Below are 23,643 nucleotides of genomic sequence, written 5' to 3'. Positions count from 1 at the left end.
AGATGAATGAGGAGAGATTAATCAAACAAAAAATAACTAGGTTTCCCGTTTTTATCTGTGAATTAATTGTGGAGTAGAGAACACATGATTTTGTATGATTCAAATAAAATTTGATTTGATTCAAAATGGGTCAAATTCTACAAAGATCCCGCTACAAAAATGACCATATGCATTTCAGGTGAAATAACAACCCAATGTTCATCTCCCAGGACAAATTAGCTAGCTAAATATCCATGAATGTTTAATGTGTGTTTCGACCTGTCCCCAAAATAATATAGTTGGTTTTGGTACTTCAACCTGCGTGTCATGGACAGTTCTGGTGGGGATAGACAAAATCAACATGCGCACGCGAGAAGGCGATTTGGTCAGCATGTAACCCGTCTATTATGCAATGCATTCGACTATGATTGGCTAACCGGAGTTATCGTTTACATTTTGACCAATTAGGTTGAAGGAATGACTCGTTCTCAAAAGGATCACGCGCACGCAACTCAAACTAGCCAATAGGAGGACACCAACTGAGGCTGTATAAACGCTATTTTGTATGACGCGTTTAGTTGATCGAGTTGCAGCCGCCATCTTATGACATAAAAAAGAAGAGTGGAAACGTCGATTACAGATGTAAAGGGAATACTAAGTAATTCGTAACGAGTTGGAAAATAAATATAAAGCCAAATGTGTTTATGGACTCCCTCGTAATAAATGGTTATGTTTCTGATAAGATTGGTTTAGTATTTGACCGATCACACATCGCAAAGATGGACGACGCGGCGAGGGAAGATGCCTGCCGAGAGTATCAGTCCTCCCTCGAAGATTTGACATTCAACAGTAAACCTCACATCAACATGCTGACCATTCTGGCAGAGGAGAATCTGCACTTCGCCAAGGATATCGTCGCAATAATTGAAGCACAAATCACCAAGGTTTTTATGAATATAGAATTTTCAATTTCAGCTATTAACTTCGACGAAGAAAGGGCCTGTGTAAGCTAACGGTAGCCTTGAAACAGCTGCCCATGGCAACATCATGGCGGCAACACTGTTAAATCGCTGTTCTTGTTGTAGCGACGTAACGTTGGCTAACGTTTCTTGTCAACAGTACCAGTTTCGTTTCAGCAAAAGGTTACCGTTATAACAATTAATTTCATGCTGATTACATTTATAATGGTAATGTAACATTAGCTAACGGCTAGCTAACGTTATCCACTGAGTTAGCTAGCTAACATGTCATTTCGGAAAGCCGATTGAGTCGTTTGCTACCAACTAATTCAGAAATTCAGTCGCCAGATCAGAGTAACGTTAGGAAGTCACCCTTATTTGTTAGATCTTATATAAATAAATATAGGTTTTATGCTGTGGGATATTTTTCACAGTTCAGAACTTAACGTTATTTGGAAAACACGTTACCGAAACCGAATCCAATATGGCGACATGACGGAGGAAACTTATGTTGGCTATTTCAGTTAGCTAACGCTAGCATGCCATGCCAATGCATTCCACAAGTTTGACAGGTTTGCACACGTGATTTGGCCACATCAATTGCCAAATTTAAACCAGTACACACTGGCCTACCAAACAATACAAACTAATGAAAGTATTATCTAGTTATTGCATTAATTTTGGCCTTGTTTCACTTTCTACATACAATTTACTTGAACCAGAATCTGGGTTTACAGGAGACGTTGAATAAGGCGATTCTCCTTGAAGCCCAGGAAGCAGTACTTCAATTTAACGTTCACCAGCTTTTCAAGTTTAATAATGTCAAAATACGTCCGGTACTTACCAAAGAATGGAGTTTCGCTGAGCAACTATTGTCATCAATGCCGTACTTCCAAAAAGTTGCAAATAAAAATGTAAATGTAACCAAAAAAATGTGTCGTCTGGAAAGAAACTATTGTTTTGACAAAGTGCACATGAGCCAAATCCACCTCTAATAAAATCACTAATTACTGCCATGCACAGGTCGGCTGATCCAGTAGCAGCAAAGGTCATTTACTTGTAACTTAAGGCGGCCTACAGGCCTAACGTTACTGCTTGTTAGTTATTGCTAGACAAAAGTATCTAGCTAGGTAGCTAAAGTAATAATAACAAAATAAATCATCGTTATAGACATATGCAGACCAAATATATGTAGCTGTTGCAATTTAGAATAGTGTCAATCGTTTTCATGTGACAGTTCACTGGTCTCTTTCAATTTGACTTATCAGCTGCTTTTGGTATTATCTATTTGAATTTTGAAATGTCAATGAATGGTAAAATGTGATAATAAAAAATATGAAATATGCTTTTTGTCTTTTTTATTTCCCAGTGTAATTTATTGGTACAGAATCAGATCTCAGGTTATTGCCTGATTGGTGTTAAACTCAGTTTTTGATCAATGTGATGATCATTGTCACTTATCAGAAGGCATTGTCCATTTACATGTGAATATCTATTGGCTTAAATGCAGTATATTTGCATAGTTGGAGTTATTTTGTGTTTTATTGAGATGTGAATTGGGTTTACTACTGAAATTGTCATGTTTACTCATGACCACTTATCAAGTTCAGTCCTAGTTATTTGCTTTTCATGGCATATATTGTTCAAGACTTTCAACTTGCAATTGCACATTTTAAATGAAACCCCCCAAAATCCTGCTCTATTCTTGTCGACTTCCTCTTAGTATGTTATATCCTGTTTTTGTTCTAAAAGGGTGATAATGCTTCTTCAAATGGACTGCCCCTCAGAGGGATGATATATCAGTGACTTCATTCAATAAAACGGTAATGGTACATGGAGTGATCTCTCTGCCAGAGACACTCTTTGGAGGTAATAAAAAACAAAAACAAAAAAACTTTATTCATTTCTGCTGGATGGACAAATTTTTTTTTTTCCTGCTCCCAATACAAGACACCAAAGTAATAGTTGAACAAAATACTTTTTATGGACATTGAATGTTTTTGATCCAGAATGAAGACACTTCACTATTTGGGTTTTGTTTTTTCTGGGGGAGGGGGGAATTGGCTTTTTCCTTATGGATTTTTTTGAATACACCCTGTTACTGTAACTATGTTCCTGTAAATGGTGCATTGCACAACACTTCATGTGACATAGACAGATTCAAAAAAATATATATAACACCCCCCCCCCCCCCACATGACAACCGTTTTGCAACTGCTTTTCCAAACAAAACATTTTTTTCTGAGCTATCATGCCATGGACAATGGATTGATTTTTTAAAAACTTTTTGTAAAACTTTTTTTACAATTATTATTACCCAAGACTGACAAGGATATTTTCCCAGCCCAAACACTTCTTACGCGTTCTTTTTGCTTAACTAATACATAATGAATGTGATGCCTTATTCATTTCTGAAATGTTGGTGTTAACCCCTGTTGTTTTCTAAACTTGTTGAGTTTTCTATTACCCTAGGCTCCAGCTGCCGAGAAGCTTCCAGTTTTGTACTTAGTGGATTCCATAGTGAAGAATGTTGGAGGCGAATACCTTGCAGTGTTTGCTAAAAACCTAGTCACTTCATTTATATGTGTTTTTGAAAAGGTATATACTACTTTATATTTTTGTGCATTCTTGAAGATTAATAAGCACCTTTTATAAAATTAGCTGACCACTGTACTGCTTGCTTTTAATGTGTAGTCTTTTCTATCTCTTGTCTTGTATAATGAATTTTTACTAATAAAATGGTGTTTGTGGTTCCCCTTTGATTTGGGGAAGTGCTTGATTGAAAAATATCCAAGTCATTAATTGTTTTTATAGTAAAATGCAGTGTGGTATACAGAATATGTAATATTTCACTGTTTTCATAACGGTTGATACACCTTCGTTAGTGTTTGGAAGTATAATTAGACACATTCTCCAAGTGTCTTCTTGATCTTGCCTGAATTGAATGTACTGCTAAACTACAGGCCTTTGAAGACAGAATGTGTTTGTGAAGTGCTGTGTACTCTGCTGCAGGACTTTGAGTTGAGCTGTGGTCCAAGCTGTGTCCTCTGTTTTGTAGGTGGATGAGAACACTAGGAAAAGTCTGTTCAAATTACGCTCCACCTGGGATGAGATCTTCCCGCTGAAGAAACTCTACGCTCTTGACTTGCGAGTCAACTCTCACGACACGGCCTGGCCCATCAAAGCACTGCCACCTACTGTGAATGCCAGCATTCATGTCAACCCTAAGTTTTTAAAACATGTGAGTAAAGTGTCTGTATATCTGTATGTGTGTCCAGGAGGAGGATCTGCTGTTCTAAAAGTGTATCTGTGGATAGAGGAAAGTGGGGGGGAAAAAAAATTATATATATATATATAACCTTCATGACAGTATGATCTATAAAGTTAAAGACATCCTGACCCTTTGCAACACTGGACATTTCTACACACACACACACACTCTGCTACCTATGGACTTGAGTCCTTCCCATCCCTGAATGTTTTCTCTCCCCGCTCCAGCCTGAGGAGGTGACTTCCCCTAGGGCCCTGTCCCCCGCGCCCGTAGTCCGCGCCCCGGCCCCCGATCCCCAGCCTGCAGTGGTCCCCAGTGTCAGCGAGAAGAGCATCACCCAGGAGCAGGTCATCAGGCAGCAGCTGCTGGCCAAGCAGAAACAGCTACTGGAGCTACAACAGAAGAAGATTGAGCTTGAGCTGGAGCAGACCAAAGCACAACTGGTGAGACTCACTATTGTACCGATTTTCCTCCTTTTGAAAATCTATTAATTTAAATAAAACAAATTAGGTCTGGTCCTCACGGAGCGGGGTGAGTGTAGAAACGTTTTTGTTATTTTCTTATTGTCTCTTATACTAAACACAAGATGTTCTCAGTCCTGCCCCTCTTTTACATTTCAGGCTGCAAATGTGGTGCTGTCAACTCCAGCAATAGTGCCAAAGGCCACCCTGCCTGTCTCCGACCCCAAACCCCCCACCAGGGACCCCCGCCTCAACCGGGCCGGCCCAGGGGCCCCCCAGGCCAAAGAATCAACCAGCCATAAGAAAGACGGCCACGGTATGGGAGGACCAGCACACACACCAGAGAAACAGCTGCCAGAGCGACCCGGCAGGCCAGAGAAGACACGGCCCCCCAAGAAGGAGCTTCTAGAAGTGAAAGCCAAGTCCAAGTCCCTCTCTCCCATGGCTAAAGGGGTGCTTGGGAAGAGCAAGCACTATGAGGCTGAGAACGTGAAGACAGCGGATGCCACGGGCAAGAAAGACCCCAGGCTGAGGAAACAACTCCATGACAAGGCCGACCCGAAAGAAGAGGTGAAGGAGAAGAAGAAATGCACTGAGAAGGAAAAGGAGATGGATGAGGCTGTGATGAAGGCGTCAGGCAGGGGGAAGATGGCCAATGGCTCAGTCAGCAAACCGGAGCGTGAGAAACCAGAGCCTGTAGAGAAACCGGAGAACCAGATCAGAGGGAATGCCAGGACCAACGCCAGGAAACGCTCCCGTTCCCCCTCGCTGCACCTGCACTCACCTAAGAGGAAGACGGAGAGGAGGTCCCCCAAGAGGAGAGCCAGGAGCATCTCCCCCTCTCCTCCTTTACACAAACCTGGGAAAGGAGGGAGGCAGTCAGGAGGCAAACACTCCTCTCACCATGAGGACTTCCCCCAGCACGGGACCACCAGAGAAGAGAGGGTAACCCCCAAGAAGAGCTCGTCTGAGCCCAGGAGAGCCAAGAGGCCGGCTGAGGAGAGGCCGGCGGAGGCCAGGGACACGCACTCCTCCCCCCGCACTCCGTCCTCCCCCCGCACTACCTCAGAGGGCAAGGAGACCAAGGAGAATGCCAAGCGCTGGAGGAGTGGGTGGGAAGAGAACAAACAGTGAGTAGACTGATACATCCTGTGAACTATGTGCCTTCTTATCCTATCCTAATGGTATTTACAGTGCCGTGAAAGTATTTGCGCCCTTTCTAATTTTCTCTACTTCTGCATATTTTGGATACTGAATGTTATCAGATCTTCAACCAAAACCTAATACTAGATAAAGGGAACCTGAGTGAACAAATAACACAACAATTACATACTTATTTCATTTATTTCATAAACAAAGTTAGGCAATATCCTATGCCCCTGTGTGAAAAAGTAATTGCCCCCTCACACTCAATAACTGGTTTTGCCACCTTTAGCTGCAATGACTCCAATCAAACGCTTCCTGTAGTTGTAGATCAGTCTCTCATATCGCTGTGGTGGGTTTTTGGTCCACTCTTGCATGTAGAACTGCTTTAACTCAGCTACATTTGTGGGTTTTCAAATATGAACTGTTCGTTTCAAGTCCTAACACAACATATATAATAAAAAATAAATAAAAATAATAAAAACATATCAATTGGGATTAGGTCAGACTTTGACTAGGCCATTCCAAAACTTCCAATTTGTTGCTTTTTAGACCTAACCTAATATTAGGTTTTGGTTAAAGGTCTAACATTCAGTATAAAAAAAATATGCAAAAATAGAGAATCATAAAGGGTGCAAATACTTTTTCACAGCACTGTATCTGCCTCTGAACCTCAGAAACATAGTCAGCCCCTTATCTGGTGGTGTTAGGTTAGGGTGTGTACCTGTATGATCTGGGACTAGGTGTGTGCTCTCTCCTAACCACTGATCTTACATGTGTCTGCTCATGTATGTGTATTGTTGTACTCACAAGACTGAGGTAACTAAGGGGCAGTTTCTCAGACAGATTGGGCCTAGTCCTGGACTAAAATGTGTGGTCAATGGAGAATCTCTGTGGTCGGGAAACTGCCCCCATGTATTTGAAAGTTGTCAAATAAATTAACAAATTCCTTCATCCTCAGTCTGAAGTTGTCGTCAGAGGAGGCTCATGGGAAGGGGGCAGGTCCTCCACAGAGACGGCAATCATACTCCAGCAGCCAGAGACCTACCACCCCCCGCACCCCCAAACAGCACCGCCTTAGTGTCGACGCAAACCTGCAGATCCCAGAGGCACTTCACTCTGCCAGCAAGAGAGACCTGCTCAAAAAGGTACGCCCTCAAAAAAACATGCTTTTTTTTCTTCCATTTTTTTTTTAGGTAATAGATGCAGCATTTAATTGTAAAGTATCCAAGGGAGAAGCGCTCAAAAGGTATACCTAAGGCCTCAAAAGTAGTTCACTATATAGGGTGTCATTCTGGACGCAGACATGGAAATATAATTCTGTTATACACATGACATACAATTGAATGGAATTGTAAGAACATCCCCTCAGCCTTTTCCCATCCTCATGTTTTGTGTCGGAAATTATGTTCAGTATTTTTTTGTAGTTAATTGTATCTATTTATCAGGGTGTTTTTTGGTTCAAGTCTTCATTTTAATTAAAATCTTAAATCAGGTCTTAGATTATGTTTTCAAAGGTCTTAAAAATGTGGAGATGACTACAGCGTTTCCATCATTGTGCTGCTGCTTAATTGTTGCCACCGTGGCAAAAATAAACTACCATTATCTGGTCAACATTAATGTTCATTAACCTGCTTCCTGCAATGAAAGTATGTGCCCTGTCTCGCTGCTGGCTCTCACTTCCGCTCCCATGGCGTGAAGGGAGAGATGCATTCTGATAAGCGCAAGCATACTGACATGACAGTTGAGCGACATTTCAAAATGTAATTGCGAGAAAGACCGTTTAAAAAAAACAAAAAAAAAACTACTGTTGCTGTGTGAGGAGTCTCAGCTTAATGTGAGTATAATAATTATTTCTCAACTGTCAATAGACTAAATAACTAACACTTTACAAACAGTGTGTAATTGAGATGACGCGCCAGCGGAGCGAGCCATTTGCATTGAATAGGCCTATATCAAGTAGCCTATATAGGCCTACCAATGGAACGTTTTTGTAGGATTACATTTTACTGTTAGATCAATTTCATGGCCATCTAGCAACACTATCAGATTTAGAGTTAGCAATTTAGATAATGTGTTGAGTTCCCACTTCCTCAGTTGGTAAATTATGTAGCATAGGATCTGTAGACATAGCCTAGGCCAGGGGTATGGAACTAGATTCAGCCGCTGGATGATTTGTCGGAGCGAACAGGAAATCATTTGAATAATTTGTACACTGCCAATTGACTACAACTATGCCCAAAAAGAGATTTGTATTGGAAAATAACAATTTCATACCTTCGTTAGATTGAGACACGATCCTGTTTTTTTTTTTGTTTTTTTTTGGGGGGGGGGGGGGATATTTACATATATATTTCCTCAATTCATTTTTAACTGAATTCCTGGTGATTTTTTTAGTATTTTTGTCCAACACATGCAGGCAAATGTACTATCTAAAGAGCCCAAAAGATATCTGATTGTTCTGGATCCTATTTTGACATCAAAATATCCAGCAATCCCTGAACCTGTTAGATGAAATGGCTCATTTCTTTCATGTCTTACTTGGCACTGGGAAAAAAATCAGCCTAGAACCCTCCCGCTTAACTATCTTGCTTTGAAATATTGCCATTTGATACCTGAATGAGGGAATTATTTTATTATACTTTTTGGTTGTAGGCTAATGTATGTTATGTTATAGCACATAGGTGGGCAAATTTTTTGGCTCAAGGGCCACATTGAGCTTTTGAAACCATGTGAATGGCCACATACTATATATTTGACAAAACATGTGAAGCCTTTGTTCACCTTGACACACAACTACAAATGTACTGTAGGTGTACATATGCTGCTAAGATTGCAGAACCATTGTCACTGTACCATTGCTACCCTTCTAAAGTACAATCAGATTCACAACCCAAAAAATTAAGTACAAAGTTTTGAAATGTGAAAAGAGGTTGAAATGACTGCAGACGTGTATAAATAGGCATACAGTGCCTTCGGAAAGTATTCAGACCCATTGACTTTTTCCACATTTTGTTACGTTACAGCCTTATTCTGAAATGGATAAAAAAAATTATTTAAAAAATCCTCAGCAATCTACCCACAATACCCCATAATGACAAAGCGAAAACTGGTTTTTAGAAATATTAGCAAATGTATTAAAATAAAAAACAGATACCTTTTTATTTACATAAGTATTCAGACCCTTTGCTTTGAGTCTCAAAATTGAGCACGGGTGCATCCTGTTTCCATTGATTTTTCTACAACTTGATTGGAGTCCACCTGTGGTAAATTCCATTGATTGGACATGCACCTGTCTATATAAGGTCCCACAGTTGACAGTGCATGTCAGAGCAAAAACCAAGCTATGAGGTCGAAGGAATTGTCCGTAGAGGTCCGAGACAGGATTGTGTAGAGGCACAGATCTGGGGAAGGGTACCAAAACATTTCTGCAGCATTGAAGGTCCCCAAGAACACAGTGACCTCCATCACAGTGACCTCCATCACTCTTAAATGGAAGAAGTTTGGAACCACCAAGACTCCTCCTAGAGCTGGCCGCCCGGCCAAACTGAGCAATCAGGGGAGAAGGGCCTTGGTCAGGGAGGTGACCATGAACCCGATGGGAGAACATTCCAGAAGGACAACCATCTCTGCAGCACTCAGTTTGCCAAAAGGCACCTAAAGACTATTTTGCCTTAAATGTCAAGCGTCACGTCTGGAAGAAACCTGGCACCATCCCTAATGTGAAGCATGGTGGTGGCAGCATCATGCTGTGGGGATGTTTTTCAGTGGCAGGGACTGGGAGACTAGTCAGGATTGAGGCAAAGATGAAATGAGCAAAGTACAGAGATCCTTGATGAAAACCTGCTCCAGAGCGCTCAGGACCTCAGGCTGGGGTTGAAGGTTCACCCTCCAACAGGACAACAACCCTAAGCACACAGCCAAGACAACGCAGGAGTGGCTTCGGGACAAGTCTCTGAATGTCCTTGAGTGGCCCAGCCAGAGCCCGGACTTGAACCTGATCTAACATCTCTGGAGAGACCTAAAAATAGCTGTGCAGCAACGCTCCCCATCCAACCTGACAGAGCTTGAGTGGATCTGCAGAGAAACTCCCCAAAAACAGGTGTGCCAAGCTTGTAGTGTCATACCTAAAAAGACTCAAGGCTGTAATCGCTGCCAAACATACTTCAACAAAGTACTGAGTAAAGGGTCTGAATACTTATGTAAATGTGATATAAATCTTTTTTTTATATATAAATTGGCAACAATTTCTAAACCTGTTTTTGCTTTGTCATTATGGGGTATTGTGTGAGATTGGTGAGGAAAAAACAACGATTTTATCAATTTTAAAATAAAGCTGTAGCGTAACAAAATGTGGAAAGTCAATGGGTCTGAATACTTTCCGAAGGCACTGTATATGACAGGTATCTGATACAGCACTGTAAAAACCATCTCCACTACTAAAGTACAATCTGAGTGACACAAATAAGAGCAAAAAGCATATTTAAGTTCCTATTGAATGGCCTGTTTGACAGCATATTATGGAAGAGTTCTCACTTCACCTCCACCCTAAAAAATAACATTGAGGCACATATCTAAAACATTTGGCTTCATGATATGAATGGAGATGGTCTATATAAATAGATAGATGAAAGCCGATTTTACTGAACAGTTCTCAAATCATCTCAGCCATATAAAGTACAGTCTGAGCCATTGTAAGTGTTCAATGTCAAATGAATGGGGACAAGGCCAGTATCCAAGTGCATCGCTGGATACTGCTGTAGTTCTCACTTACTACTTTTGCTATGTCTTGTAGTCTTTTTAGATTTAGGGAGCCATCTGTTGTGACGTTGGTCAGTTTACTATACGGTAGATTCATTTTTTTCAAGCAGGCAGACAATGTTGTATTAGTCCGAGCTCCTGGTTGTCCCCATCATCGATTCCATTGCAAGAAGTTCCTCTGTTATTTCAAAGTTATCATTCATTCCTCTGACAAATGTAAAGTTGAGGGGTGTCTTTGGCAGTGCTCTCATCCAGTGCAATAGAAAAAAGATTGAAGCCCTCCATTTTCTTTTTCTGCTTTGAGGTAAGCTCCTCGGAAATCACTTACACACGCCTGTTGCTGGATCGGCATGATAAGCACATTTTTCTCCACAATCCGGACAAAGTGTGTTAGCAGTCTCCACTATAGTCTCACAAACTCCTCCTCTTCAGTGAAAGGCTTGCTTTGCGTTGAAATTTGATGTGCCACTATGTAACTTGCCTTATTTACCGATTCTTGAGTAGAGGACTGTTTGGTAACAATATTTTGTTGGGCTTGCACTTTTAGAGGCCTTGCTAGCCTTCTCCTGGGAGGACAGATTGCTAGCGTAGTTATTAGCATGCTTCCTTCAAAACTGTGATACTTTCTTGGCATATCAGACATATACCGCCTTCTGTCCCACGAAAGTGACAAAGTATTTTGGAGTCCATTCTTGATTGAACACACAACGTTGATTCCACTTTTCTCTTTTGCCGCGCAAATTTTATGTCAACGTTGTCCAGCATGGACAATGAACGTAGATTCGAATTGAGTGTAAGCACCGAGTGACTGTCTGAATGTACGCCTAATACCAGCAGCTACAAGACCATCTGAGTTTTTGTATAGCATGGAAGAAGTACATTTTAGGCCAGAAAACGCAATTGAAATATAAGGACATGTTGGTCATTTTTAAAATGGCTCGCCGGCCAGATTGAAGTGCCTGTACTTTGCCCCCCTCTTATAGCATATTACCTCCAAGAGAACTACTGGGTGTATAGAACAGGGTTTCCGTTAGCTAGTAATTGCCGCCTTTTTATATTATGAGGCATGTCTTACCTTGCTTGAAAATCAGACCATAGAAAGGTGGAGGCAATTATTTTATAAAGACTTTATAGGCAGCGCTTGAGTTTCAAGTTTGGGGAAGCAAACAAATTATCCTACCATTTCTACCGATCTGCGTGTAATTTGCATTTTCATGGAACAGTTTCATTTCAATAACATTTTTGTTTCTCAAAATCATTGTCAGTGGTTAATCATAATCTTAGTTAAAATGATCAATATAAAAGTTAAAATTCCAGTAATGTGAGAGCACCAGCCTCTGCCATATGGACACACTGATATACCATTATCATTGGCGACTAAATGGCCTAAATGAGTGCATGGAACTCAGATATGGCGAATGCAGCCGTTGGCCTATAACTTCCATTGTCAACTAAGTAAAAGTAGCCGACATAACACAGTAGAAAAATATACTGATGATAAATTCCAGCTCTTTCAGTCACATTCATCTCTCTATTCAGCCTGTTTGCTTCCCTTTCTGTCTGTCTTGACTTGAGTTATCCTAGTAAAGTGCAACATTGTATCAACTGGATCTGTCCTGTAGCTGTCTCCAGCGAACATGCAACATTGTATCAACTAGTCTAATGTGGTCCTAGAATTTCCCATGCCATTGAGCTCTGGACAGACATCTGTTTTTGCGCAAGGGAAAGATGTATTTTATGACATTTAAATTGGATATATGTGATCATTAGATGATTATATTTATACTTTCACACAGAGACTTGGTGGTTATCGAGGGGGAGATTGTTGGAAAGATTTAGGCACTATTAGGCCATCATTTGCAATGGATGAAAAAAAGGCTGACTTACTGTGTGAGGTGAAGAAAAAATCACAGAGAAGCTCCATCTATTAGTGGTGGACATGGTGATTTAGACGATCAGGAATCAAACATCCCCAAATGGGCACTAACCTAGACTTCCGCTCAGCAGGCCAGTTAGGCTACTTCTATGCTTGCTCAGGCGTGCATTAGCATAAATGTATGTAACCAAATGACAGGGATTAACGGTTACAGTACATTTACTACTGGTGACAAATGTAATGGGGATTTGATTAAAAAAATAAAATAATCAAAGAGCAAACAATTCACATGAAACAATGAACCCGCAAGAATTGTCGGGAGGCAGCCGAGTGGATTCTGGAGAGCTGAGCCCATTCATTCTGGAGAGACGCCTGTAGGTTATTTTCACCACACACCCCTCCCCTTCTTTCAACATTTTAAATTATACTCGCCAAGACATTATCTTCACACACATTTTAGATGCTTTTCACTGACAGCCGCAACTCAATAATCAGCTAGGCATTTTGCCACTGTGCTGCCTAGTGAGACTTCCTCATATGCCATTTCTCCTGTTTTATTGGTTTTCATATGAATTTTCTTTCGTTGTCCAGAAGCCAAATGCACAATCCTAGTCATATTAGAAACCCATCATCCTAGTTGTTGCATCTTTTAGATTAACCTCAGAAACTTAGAAATAGGGTGTTCATCACTGTCATATACCGCTCGCATCAGGTGCTCCGTTTAGAATGGTGTTTTCCTGCGAATTGCATTTTGGCAAATGTTTGTATTACTTTTTATTGGCTGCTTCATTACAGGAGTTGCATGTTTTTAAAGGTGAATTACCATAAATGTGATTTCTGTCATTCTGAGCACCGTGGGTGGATGCCCTAATGAGTAACACACCCAATGCATACATGTCTGGTACATTTCTCAAATGGCCGGTAAATTGAAATCTTTGGTATAGAGTATTGTTCCAGCCCTACTCTAACATACCAGATTCTACAAATCAGCTGCTCAACAGGACCTTGTTAAGATGACTTGGGTGTGTTTGAGCAGTGCTGGATCAAAAGCCTGCACACCCAGTGACCTAGCTCTCCAGATGGAGAGTTGACCATGTGTTTTATACAGTATCAGTGCTCTATTTGACTTTAAGGCATTTTATGGTATTGAGTATCATTATACTAAGCTGGTATTGGTATGAAGCCACAATTCTGAACGCTGTGTTTGTGATTTAGCTAATGATTAGCCCATTGGGTTAACCTAAACAAATGCAAATGGGGAAGCCAACCCCATGCTTCAGAAATCTATAGCCAAGCCACTATGCTACTACGTCCGTTAGGCTACAGAAGAATGCTCATTGCAGGCGATAGCCTTTGAATGAACCAGCCCTAAAAATACTTATTTTTGCCAACATTAACTCATTTCTGGAGTGGAATCTTAGCAGGGGTGTGGTGCGCGCAGACCTCAAAATTGGTATTAAATTGCATTCCTAGTGGCATTAAAAAGTATTATATTCAACTTAATGTTATTGCCCAACCGTGAAGAGGATTATGTATGTTGCTGGTTTTGTCAGTTTGACAATGAGGCCTCTAATCTTTGTTGTAACAACAAACAAGAAAGTTGTGTTCTTCTTTTCTAGCAGAGGAGCATGTTACTATTCCCCAGAGCTTTGTTCTGATGTCTCTTCTCTCTTCCACTCTCACTGTGTGTCTCGGGGCGGTTGAGTTGTAAGCAGAAAGACAAATGTTTGTGTAACGTGGGACAAAGTGAATTACTACTACTAGATAAAAGACTAAGTTATCTTGTCCTTCCCTTTCTCCCTATAGGCCAGTAAGCATCTGGAGAACGGAGAGATCAGCCACGAGGACTTCCTGAATGTGGCCCACAAGATCAAGCAGCTGTTCCAGTACCAGGAAGAGAAGCAGAGAGGAGGAGACTCCTGGGAGGGCTCCAGCGAGGATGGCCACGGACACACCCACCCACTCCACCTCCCACCAACCAGGAAGAAGCCCCTGCTGGCCACGCCCACGGGGGGAGTGTCCTCTGGGGCGGACTTGTCCGACGCAGAGCTCACCTACTACGAACACAAGTCCAAGCTGAGGAGGACCCAGGTGATGTGGCAGCAGGATCAAGGAGGGGAGGGCTGGGACGGAGAGGACAGCCAGGAGGAGGGAGAGGGGGTGCTGGGGAGGCCCGGGGAGGGCCCTGGGGGGGCCAAGGCTGAGGTTAGCAGGGAAACTAACGCCCTCCCTTCAGGGATGAAGTTCACCAGGCTTCCTAAGGACAGGCTGAAGGAGGTGGAGGAGGAGCAGCCCACCCCAGCAGCCATCATCCAGGAGTACAGCCACGGGAACGAGTTCCCCAGGCTCAAGCCAGGGCTACGCTTCAGGAGGAGACAAGACCCCAGGGAGTCCACCGCCACCGACAGACTCAAAGGCAAGTGGAGTTTCAGTTTCATGTCTAATGATGGGCAACATTTTTGGTTACGTTTTGTTATATGGACACATGGTTGGACACCCAAGCCAAGGGAATATTATGAATCAGAAGTATGTCTGTAAATGCAGTGTTTTATTACTATCCGGTGATTGATGGTTCCTGTTCTCATTTAGTAATTGTTTATATTTCTCAGCAGGTGAACGAGAGCGGAACTCCCCCCTCAGCGAGCGGCTGCCCAATCACAGACCACCGTATGACGAGAGGGAGGAGCCTAAGAGCGGCTACAACGCCCCTCCCAGGCGGTATGGAGGAGTACCGCTGTCTGAAGACCACTCTGTCAAACCTCCGTACTCCCGTTACGACGACCCTCGCAAACACGAACGCATCCCCCCCAAACCCCCCGCCGGCCCGGTGCTCCAGAACTCAGTCAGCCTGGCACTGGATGGCCCCATTAGGAAGTCCCCAGTCCCTATACCGGTACCGGCATACGAGCGGGAGCGCCTGTCCCCATTACAGCAGATGGACACGGCGGAGATGAGCCCTGTTCCGCGCTTTGAGAGCCCCAACAGCGAGCACTCGTGTGACGACGGGCCCCTGGACACCCCCCCTCTTCCCAGACCCCACCACCCAGGAGGACCCCCCCGCGGACCAATGCTCTCCTCCATACGCAGCAAACACGTCGACTCTCCAGGACACACCCCTCCTCACACCGCAGATGGGCCCCAGAGATACGACGGTGGTCCCAAAGGAGGACCCCCTTCGCCACGCTACGATGGACCCCACAAGGGCACTCAGTCTGGGTACGACGGTCCTGGTCACATAGGTCAGCCTGGCAGGCCCCATCCTGGGGGCCGTTACGAGGGCATCCAGGGGCCCGGTAGGTACGATGGAGCAGGGTGCTCCTCCCACGGCCCATCAAGGTATGACGGGTCCTACCCTCAGGGCCCTGGCAGGTTCGATGGCCCCCCTATACATAAAGGACCAGAGAAGTTTGACGGACCAGGAAGATACGACGGCCCCGCCGTGCCTCACGTTCCAATGAGAGGAGGGGACCCACAAGGCATTGGGGGAAGGTTTGATGGCGGCCCGCCGCCTCAGCAGCAAGGTAGGCCATCGGGGCGATATGACGGTAGGTTTGACGGACAGGGTCCTGGGCCAATGCGTTTCGACGGCCCAATGCAGTCCAACCGCTTCGACGGTCCAATGAACTTCAACAACTCCCACATGCAGGCCGGCCCTGGAAGGTTCGAAGGACTAATGAGGTTCCCGCAAGGCCCCATGAGATTCGACGGCGCTCCCAACCAGCCAGGCCAGATGCGTTTCGATGGCCCAGTGAACCCCTCCACCCCAATGGGCCAGCCCGGCCCCATGCGCTACGACCCCCTGCCCTCTCTGCCCCCCCAGGGCATGCCCCCACGCTTTGACTGCCCCTCTGGCCAGCAGGCCTCCCCCAGGTACCACGCCACTCCCAACCTGCAGCCCCCACTGCGGCCACTAGGGACACCCATGTACGACCCAGCCAATCCCGGAGGCCCCCAGCAGTTCCAGCCGTTCCCAGTGCAACCGAACGTGGTGGGCCAACAGGGGGCTAACTTCACGGTGTCTCCCGTCCCTGGGTCCCAGGCTGGGTTCAACAACTCCTACGTCAGACCTCCGTTCTACACCCCTGGTGTGCCTCTGCCACCGGCAGGGAACATTCAACAGCCGGTGAGAACCTCTTCTTGATTTAGGACATAGGGGTTGTATGTAGTTATGTTCTTGAATTATTGTCTTTGATGTTGTGTAAATGTATGAAAGTGTATTCTTATTTTAAATGCACTACCAGTCAAACATTTGGACACCTACTCATTCAAGGGTTTTTCTTTATGTTTACTATTTTTTACATTGTAGAATAATAGTGAAGACATCAAAACTATGAAATAACACGTATGAAATCATGTAGTAACCCAAAAAGTTTTAAACAAATCAAAATGTTATATTTGAGATTCTTCAAATAGCCACCCTTTGCCTTGATGACAGCTTTGCACAAACTAGTGCATCAGATGGGGCTTCACCAAAGTCCTTCACCCCCCCAGCTGATATAGATTGAGCTAAAATATTTTGTTCTATGTTAGTCACCACCCACAGTGGGTTATCTTCACGGTGAAGTGTAACTTGGTGGAGCAGTTCATAAAAATGGAGTCACACCGGGGTGGAGCCAGTCATTTAATGAACAGAACAATTCATCGGATGGAGAGTTTTCATCCCAGCTAAAGCTTCAACTATAGTTTTCACCTCAGCAATCTTGAATCTCTTGAACTTCATCATATGGAGCACGACCAAAGTCCTTACTCTACTGAGGCTTTGCTTACAATGACTTTCTCTAAGCAGGCCCTGATATCCAAGTGCCAAACGAACAGCTTATATTTAACTCAAACGCCAGATGTGCTTGGGAGGTAGAGGACTGTATACAAGCTATTTAGGTCAGTTGAAGGCTAAATGTCTGTTTTGTCTTTGTTCCAGATGAACATGCTTCCTAACCTTGGCCAGCCCTTCATCCCTCCCAGCACAGTGCCTTTCAACCAGCCTGGTAAGATCATGTTCACTGTTTATTTCATCAAGATCTACTTTCTGTTCTCAATGTTGCTGTTCAATAAAGGGCTCTTTATTTCATGTTACAGCATTGTGAGAATAGTATCATGACAGTCTGTTTCATCCTCTGCCTTTTTGAAGTGATTCATCTTGATTAGTTGATTAGAAATCTGTGAGATGTCTGGATGACTTAAAAATAAAAAATAAACATGTTGGACATTCTCAATGTAAATAGTATTTTAGTCCGGGAGTGCTTAATCTGGGTCTGTGAAACTGGCCTTCTGAGATCAGATGAATCGCATGTCCAGTATGAGTACCTATTGCTGTAAATCAATCGCTGGGTAAGGAACAAATCAAGTTTGTCATGTACATCATACAGTGTAGTGTACGCACTACAATTAACTGCTTACTTGTACCTGTAGCTCAGTTGGTAGAGCATGGCGCTTGCATCGCCAGGGTTGTGGGTTCGATTCCCACAGGGGGCCAGTATGGAAATGTATGCACTCACTAACTGTAAGTCACTCTGGATAAGAGCGTCTGCTAAAATGACTAAAATGTACTTGCAAACTCTCCTCTCAAACAGTGTAACCGATCTAAAATATTCAATGACAATAAAGAGAGAAAAACACAATACAAGTTTTGGTAATTGCTTGAAAAGTTGATTGATGCCAATTGATTTCTGTTTTGTCATTCTTCCCCAGCTCCCCAGTTCCCCCCTCCAGAGAGTCACTTTGGGCAGGTAGATGTGAACGACCTGCTGTCCAAGCTTATTTCTACCGGCATCATCTCTACCGGAGGCATCAAACCAGCTCAGAGTACAGACACTGCTGTGGCACCCAGCGGTACAGAGTCAGCCGCCACCCCACCTGCCCCTCCCGTGGTAGAAGAGGAGGAAGAGGAAGAACAGGAGGAGGATGAGAATATCCCAGACCTCACCGGCTTCCTCATCGAAGACATGAAACAGTACGTTTGTTCAAATGCACCATGCTGGTCTGATTATGAACAGATTCATGGTAAATCTACCATTGAAATCAATGACTGTTTCCATCTAGTTATTTATGCATGAGAATTCTCAAGTTATGCATTGGCCAGTGGACCCTGTGAGTAAGATAAAATAATAATAATAAAAAAATGTATGGTCAACATGTGTTCATAAAATTGTGATGTATTTGTCTTTATATGTAAAATATATGAGTATTACCCACTGGTTCTGTTTGTCCCTCTCCCCAGGCGGTATGACAGCGTGGTGACTAAGCTGTACACAGGGATCCAGTGTTACTCCTGCGGCATGCGTTTCACCGCCTCTCAGACAGACGTCTACGCTGACCACCTGGACTGGCACTACCGTCTGAACCGTTCCGAGAAAGACATCAGCAAGAAGGTCACCCACCGCCGCTGGTACTACAGCCTCACGGTAAGGGAGAGCGAGACACACACACACTCCCACCTTGTATCTGACCCACCACAGCTAGAACTACAACCTCATTGTAAAACAATTACCTGCTACCCCAATATAAACAATACCAGCTCACATTCACTTTTTTTACAATGAGAATCATTAGTTATCGCCCTGTAATACAAAGCTGATCATGTTTTATCAAATGATTTCTAACCCTTGCCCCTCATCTGTCTCTTTCCCCGTCCTCAGGACTGGATAGAGTTTGAGGAGATAGCGGACCTGGAGGAGCGGGCCAAGAGCCTGTTCTTTGAGAAGGTGAATGAGGAGGTGGTGCAGAAGACCCAGGAGGCAGCCAAGGAGAAGGAGTTCCAGAGTGTTAAAGCAGCTGCAGACGTGGTGGATGAGGTGGGTAGCAACATACACTACATGACCAAAAGTATGTGGACACCTGCTCATCTAACATCTCATTCCAAAATCATGGGCATTAATAAGGAGTTGGTCCCCCCTTTGCTGCTATAACAGCTTCCACTCTTCTGGGAAGGCTTTCCACTAGATGTTGGAACATTGCTGCGGGGACTTGCTTCCATTCAGCCGCAAGAGCGTTAGTGAGGTCGGGCACTGATGTTGGGCGATTAGGCCTGGCTCGCAGTCAGCGTTCCAATTCATCCCAAAGCTGTTCGATGGGGTTGAGGTCAGGGCTCTGTGCAAGCCAGTCAAGTTCTTCCACACCGATCTCGACAAACCATTTCTGTATGGACCTCGCTTTGTGCACGGGGGCATCGTCATGCTGGAACAAGAAAGGACCTTCCCCAAACTGTTGCCACAAAGTTGGAAGCACAGAATCGTCTAGAATGTCATTGTATGCTGTAGCGTTAAGATTTCCCTTCACTGGAATTAAGGGGCCTAGCCGGAACCATGAAAAACATAGGGCGGCGCACAATTGGCCCAGCGTCATCCAGGTTAGGGGAGGGTTTGGCCTGGGGGGATCTCCTTGACTCATCGTGCTCTAGCAACTTCATGTGGCATGCCGGGCGCCTGCAAGTTTCACTGGAACTAAGAGGCCTAGCCCGGACCATGGAAAACAGCCCCAGACCATTATTCCTCCTCCCTACGTGCTTCAGCACTCGGCGGTCCCGTTCTGTGAGCTTGTGTGGCCTACCACGTCGCGGCTGAGCCGTTGTTGATCCTAGACATTTCCACTTCACAATAACAGCACTTACAGTTGACCGGGGCAGCTCTAGCCTGGCAGAAATTTGATGAACTGACTTGTTGGAAAGGTGGCCGGTGCCACGTTGAAAGTCACTGAGCTCTTCATTAAGGCCATTCTACTGCCGATGTTTGTCTATAGAGATTGTATGGCTGTGTGCTCTATTTTATATACCTGTCAGCAACGGGTGTGGCTGAAATGGCCGAATCCACTAATTTGAAGGGGTGTCCACATACTTTTGTATATATAATGCATATGGCTCACTTACAGGGCTACAATCAGGGGTGTATTCTTTACGCCGATTCTGTTGCAAAGCATTTCTTAAATGGAAGCAAACGAAACCAGGAGGGACATACTTGAATTTGTCCAATATAAACTCTTGTTTTCGTTGCACAATGCAACTGTTTGATATCTGGTTACATCCCAGATATCACACAGGCCCCCTCTTAGGGCTACAACTGACTGTTTTCATTGGCTTGTACTAGTCTTGACCCAAACGCCGCTCAAATTTTATTGGCTCTTTGTTTTGTTGCTGTTTTTACCATTCTAGAAGTTAAAACTAAAGCTTCAACTGTGATGAATTTATAGTTAAAGTTGATTGAGCCTCCATTCTTGGCATGCATGCTGTTCCTTTGTACTCGTGTGTGTATGTATGTTATGGAGAGAGAACAAGTCCAGTGCTATGGCTTCGGCGCCAGAATGTTCCCTGTCTTCTGGTTCTGTCCTCAGTAGCTGGGGCATTCTCGTATCATGCTGCTGTAGCCTCTATATTGCCATGTTATTTTGATGATAGACACTGCACGTTGTCAGAATGTTGTAAGATTCTAACTGTTGTTTCCCCCTCGTCTGTGTGTAGACGTGTGAGATCTGCCAGGAGCAGTTTGAGATGTACTGGGAGGAGGAGGAAGAGGAGTGGCACCTGAGAGATGCCATCAGAGTCGACGAGAAGGTGAGTGTTCACTACAAAGATCACTCGTAGCACGAGCCTGCTGTTAGCAAAATCATCCTCTTTGTAAAGGAAATACTAATCAAATGTCATGTTTTTGTTTTAATCTTTTTCCACAGACATATCATCCTTCATGTTTTGAAGATTACAAAAATGTAAGTAACCGATTAGTCAATTGATCTGTTTTTTTTGTTTGTTTGGTCTGTGAAATTAAGTGTTCGAAATATTTATATGCTGCTTTAACTGATCATTTCGCTTCCTCCACTTGTCATTCGCCTCTCATCGCTCCAGACATCTTCGTTCCTGGACGTCACCCCGTCCCCCATTAAGCTGCTGATGGAGAACCCGCTGGGTGCGTTCATAAAGCGTGAGGCCAACGAGAACGATGAGGTCACTTCCTGCTGTGCTGTGGTGAAACAGGAAGTGGAGGCTTCGTTGTCTGAGACGGGCGGTGAGGCTCAAAATGTGAAGGATGAGGTTCAGGTGAAGATGGAGGGAGAAACGAGTGCAATTTCCTAAAAAACAAAAGAAAAACCATACTGCTTTTTCTTTTCCTCTTTTACGGGCTGCTCTCCCTCCATTCCTCCCTTTGTTTTGTAAGGAAGAGGTATTTTTTTATATTTGACCACCTCTGAGGCAGGGCCCTCAGCCATAACTTTGAATACATTTTTGTATTTGGAATCTGCCTGTGAATGTCAGGTGTTTTTTTGCTGTGTAAATGAATGAATGATGAATGCCTGAACTTAAACATTTTACCTTTGCAAAAATATGTACTTTTGGGGAAAATATGTATGTAAAAGATTTAATTTATAAATAAAGCTATTTTTGGTATTCTTTTGTTGTAATATTGATAAAAGGGGGTGTGACTTAAGAATCCCAGAAGGTTGCTTTGATGCGTTTGTCCTTTCCTCCCAAGTAAAAATAATTTGTGTGTGTATATAAATAGATTTTGGTTGCAATTGAGGCAAGGAATTGCTGGAGAGAATTAATGAATGACTAATTTGGCTTCTGAATTAGCCTTAATAGTGAATTAATTTCAAAAGAAGCAGTCGATGGTTAGTTTACAAAAGGTAAGGAGGAATAATTTTCCGACCATCTCTACACTGCTGTGTACATACGGCATGACATGTCTAGCAACTGACATTTCTACACAATTCTGTGATCCTGCTTTCTAATCGCATTCAGTTGGAATTATTATTATTATTTTTTACATTATTTGCAGGGTTTCTTTTTTGCAGAGGTTTGAGAGGAAAAAAAATGAAATTTTGCTTGGTAATATGGAATATTCAATAAAATCAAATCTGAAAATGTGTTTGTGTGAACAGTGATTGGTGTGGCTTTCTGTATTGCTTCTCCCTGGTTTCCCCTACCCCTTTTAGAAAGTTTGCTTTTTAATTTGTCACCTTGGCTTGAATTCTAAATAAAGTTCTCTAGAATTAAAGTAGTTTGTCTTGTCTTTTATTTCCTGTGATTATAGATAATTGTATTTCAAATCAAATTTTATTGGTCGCTTACACATTTGCAGCTGCTTATGTACCTAGCTCCAAGTGCATTAATACCTAACAAAACAATACACTCAAATAGAAATATTAGTGTCTGGAATATAAATAAAATGTTATTTGTCACGTGCGCCGAATACAACAGCCTTACAGTGAAATGCTTACTTACAAGCCCTTAACCAACAATGCAGTTAAGAAAATTAAGTGTTAAAGTATTTACTAAAACAAACTGAAGTAAAAAATAAAAGGGAGAAACTAGAAAAATAACAATTTAAAGAGCAACAATAAAATAACAGTAGTGAGGCTATATACAGGGGTTACCGGTACAGAGTCAATTTGCGGGGGCACAGGTTAACTGAGGTAATATGTACATGTAGGTAGAGGTAAAGTGACTGCATAGATAAAGAGTTGCAGCAGTGTAAAAAAGCATTGTTCAGGAGTCTTATGGCTTGGGGGTAGAAGCTGTTAAGAAGCCTTTTGGAACAAGACTTGGCGCTCCGGTACCGCTTGCCGTGCGGTAGCAGAGAGAACATTCTATGACTAGGGTGGCTGGAGTCTTTGACAATTTTTAGGGCCTTCCTCTGAGACTGCCTGGTATAGAGGTCCTGGATGGCAGGAAGCTTGGCCCCAGTGATGTACTGGGCCGTATGCACTACCCTCTGTAGTGCCTTGCGGTCGGAGGCCGAGCAGTTGCCATACCAGGCGGTGATGGTGCAGCTGTATAACTTTTTGAGGATCTGGGGACCCATGCCAAATCTTTCCAGTCTCCTGAGGGGGAATAGGCTTTGTCGCGCCCTCTTCACGACTGTCTTGGTGTGTTTGGACCATGATAGTTTGTTGGTGATGTGGACACCAAGGAACTTGAAGCTCTCAACCTGCTCCACTACAGCCCCGTCGATGAGAACGGGGGCGTGCTCGGTCCTCCTTTTCTTGTAGTCCACAATCAGCTCCTTTTGTCTTGATCACGTTGAGGGAGAGGTTGTTATCCTGGCACCACACGGCCAGGTCTCTGACCTCCTCCCTATAGGCTGTCTCGTCGGTGATCAGGCCTACCACTGATGTGTCGTTGGCAAACTTAATGATGGTGTTGGAGTCATGCTTGGCCATGCAGTCATGGGTGAACAGGGAGTACAGGAGGGGACTGAGCACGCAGCC

At 43.6% G+C, this 23,643-nt stretch overlaps 1 protein-coding gene across 3 annotated transcripts; it reads left to right on the top strand.

Moving 5' to 3' along the window:
* The first annotated feature begins 555 nt into the window (after positions 1-555).
* pcf11 (PCF11 cleavage and polyadenylation factor subunit) lies at positions 556-22,430 on the top strand. 3 transcript variants are annotated; one of them, XM_084178486.1, is made up of 15 exons: positions 556-923; positions 3,411-3,536; positions 3,997-4,179; positions 4,437-4,652; positions 4,830-5,800; positions 6,775-6,961; positions 14,257-14,866; positions 15,060-16,573; positions 17,369-17,435; positions 18,139-18,400; positions 18,668-18,851; positions 19,086-19,241; positions 20,900-20,992; positions 21,109-21,144; positions 21,281-22,430. In XM_084178486.1, the coding sequence occupies exons 1-15, from the start codon at positions 684-686 to the stop codon at positions 21,506-21,508; spliced, it is 5,073 nt and encodes a 1,690-aa protein (XP_084034612.1). In that variant the 5' UTR covers positions 556-683; the 3' UTR covers positions 21,509-22,430. The 3 variants fall into 3 exon arrangements, with proteins under 3 accessions (XP_084034612.1, XP_084034611.1, XP_084034610.1); XM_084178485.1 differs by having other exon boundaries at positions 4,806-5,800; positions 15,063-16,573; XM_084178484.1 differs by having other exon boundaries at positions 4,806-5,800.
* Positions 22,431-23,643: the final 1,213 nt, after the last annotated feature.

The sequence above is a fragment of the Coregonus lavaretus genome (assembly GCF_964263955.1).
Source record: "Coregonus lavaretus genome assembly, chromosome: 15".
Lineage (NCBI taxonomy): Eukaryota > Metazoa > Chordata > Actinopteri > Salmoniformes > Salmonidae > Coregonus > Coregonus lavaretus.
The sequence above is the reverse complement of the archived record's forward strand: the minus strand, read 5'-3'. Positions and strand labels throughout refer to the sequence as shown.

What these genes read in the sequence shown, in the direction of transcription:
- pcf11 (XM_084178484.1), top strand. Translation starts at nt 684, where the DNA reads ATGGACTCCCTCGTAATAAATGGTTATGTTTCTGATAAGATTGGTTTA. An exon ending in TTGAAGCACAAATCACCAAG is followed by an intron (nt 924 to 3,410) that starts GTTTTTATGAAT and finishes CTATTACCCTAG; the next exon opens with GCTCCAGCTGCCGAGAAGCT. An exon ending in CGCCACCGACAGACTCAAAG is followed by an intron (nt 14,867 to 15,059) that starts GCAAGTGGAGTT and finishes TATATTTCTCAG; the next exon opens with CAGGTGAACGAGAGCGGAAC.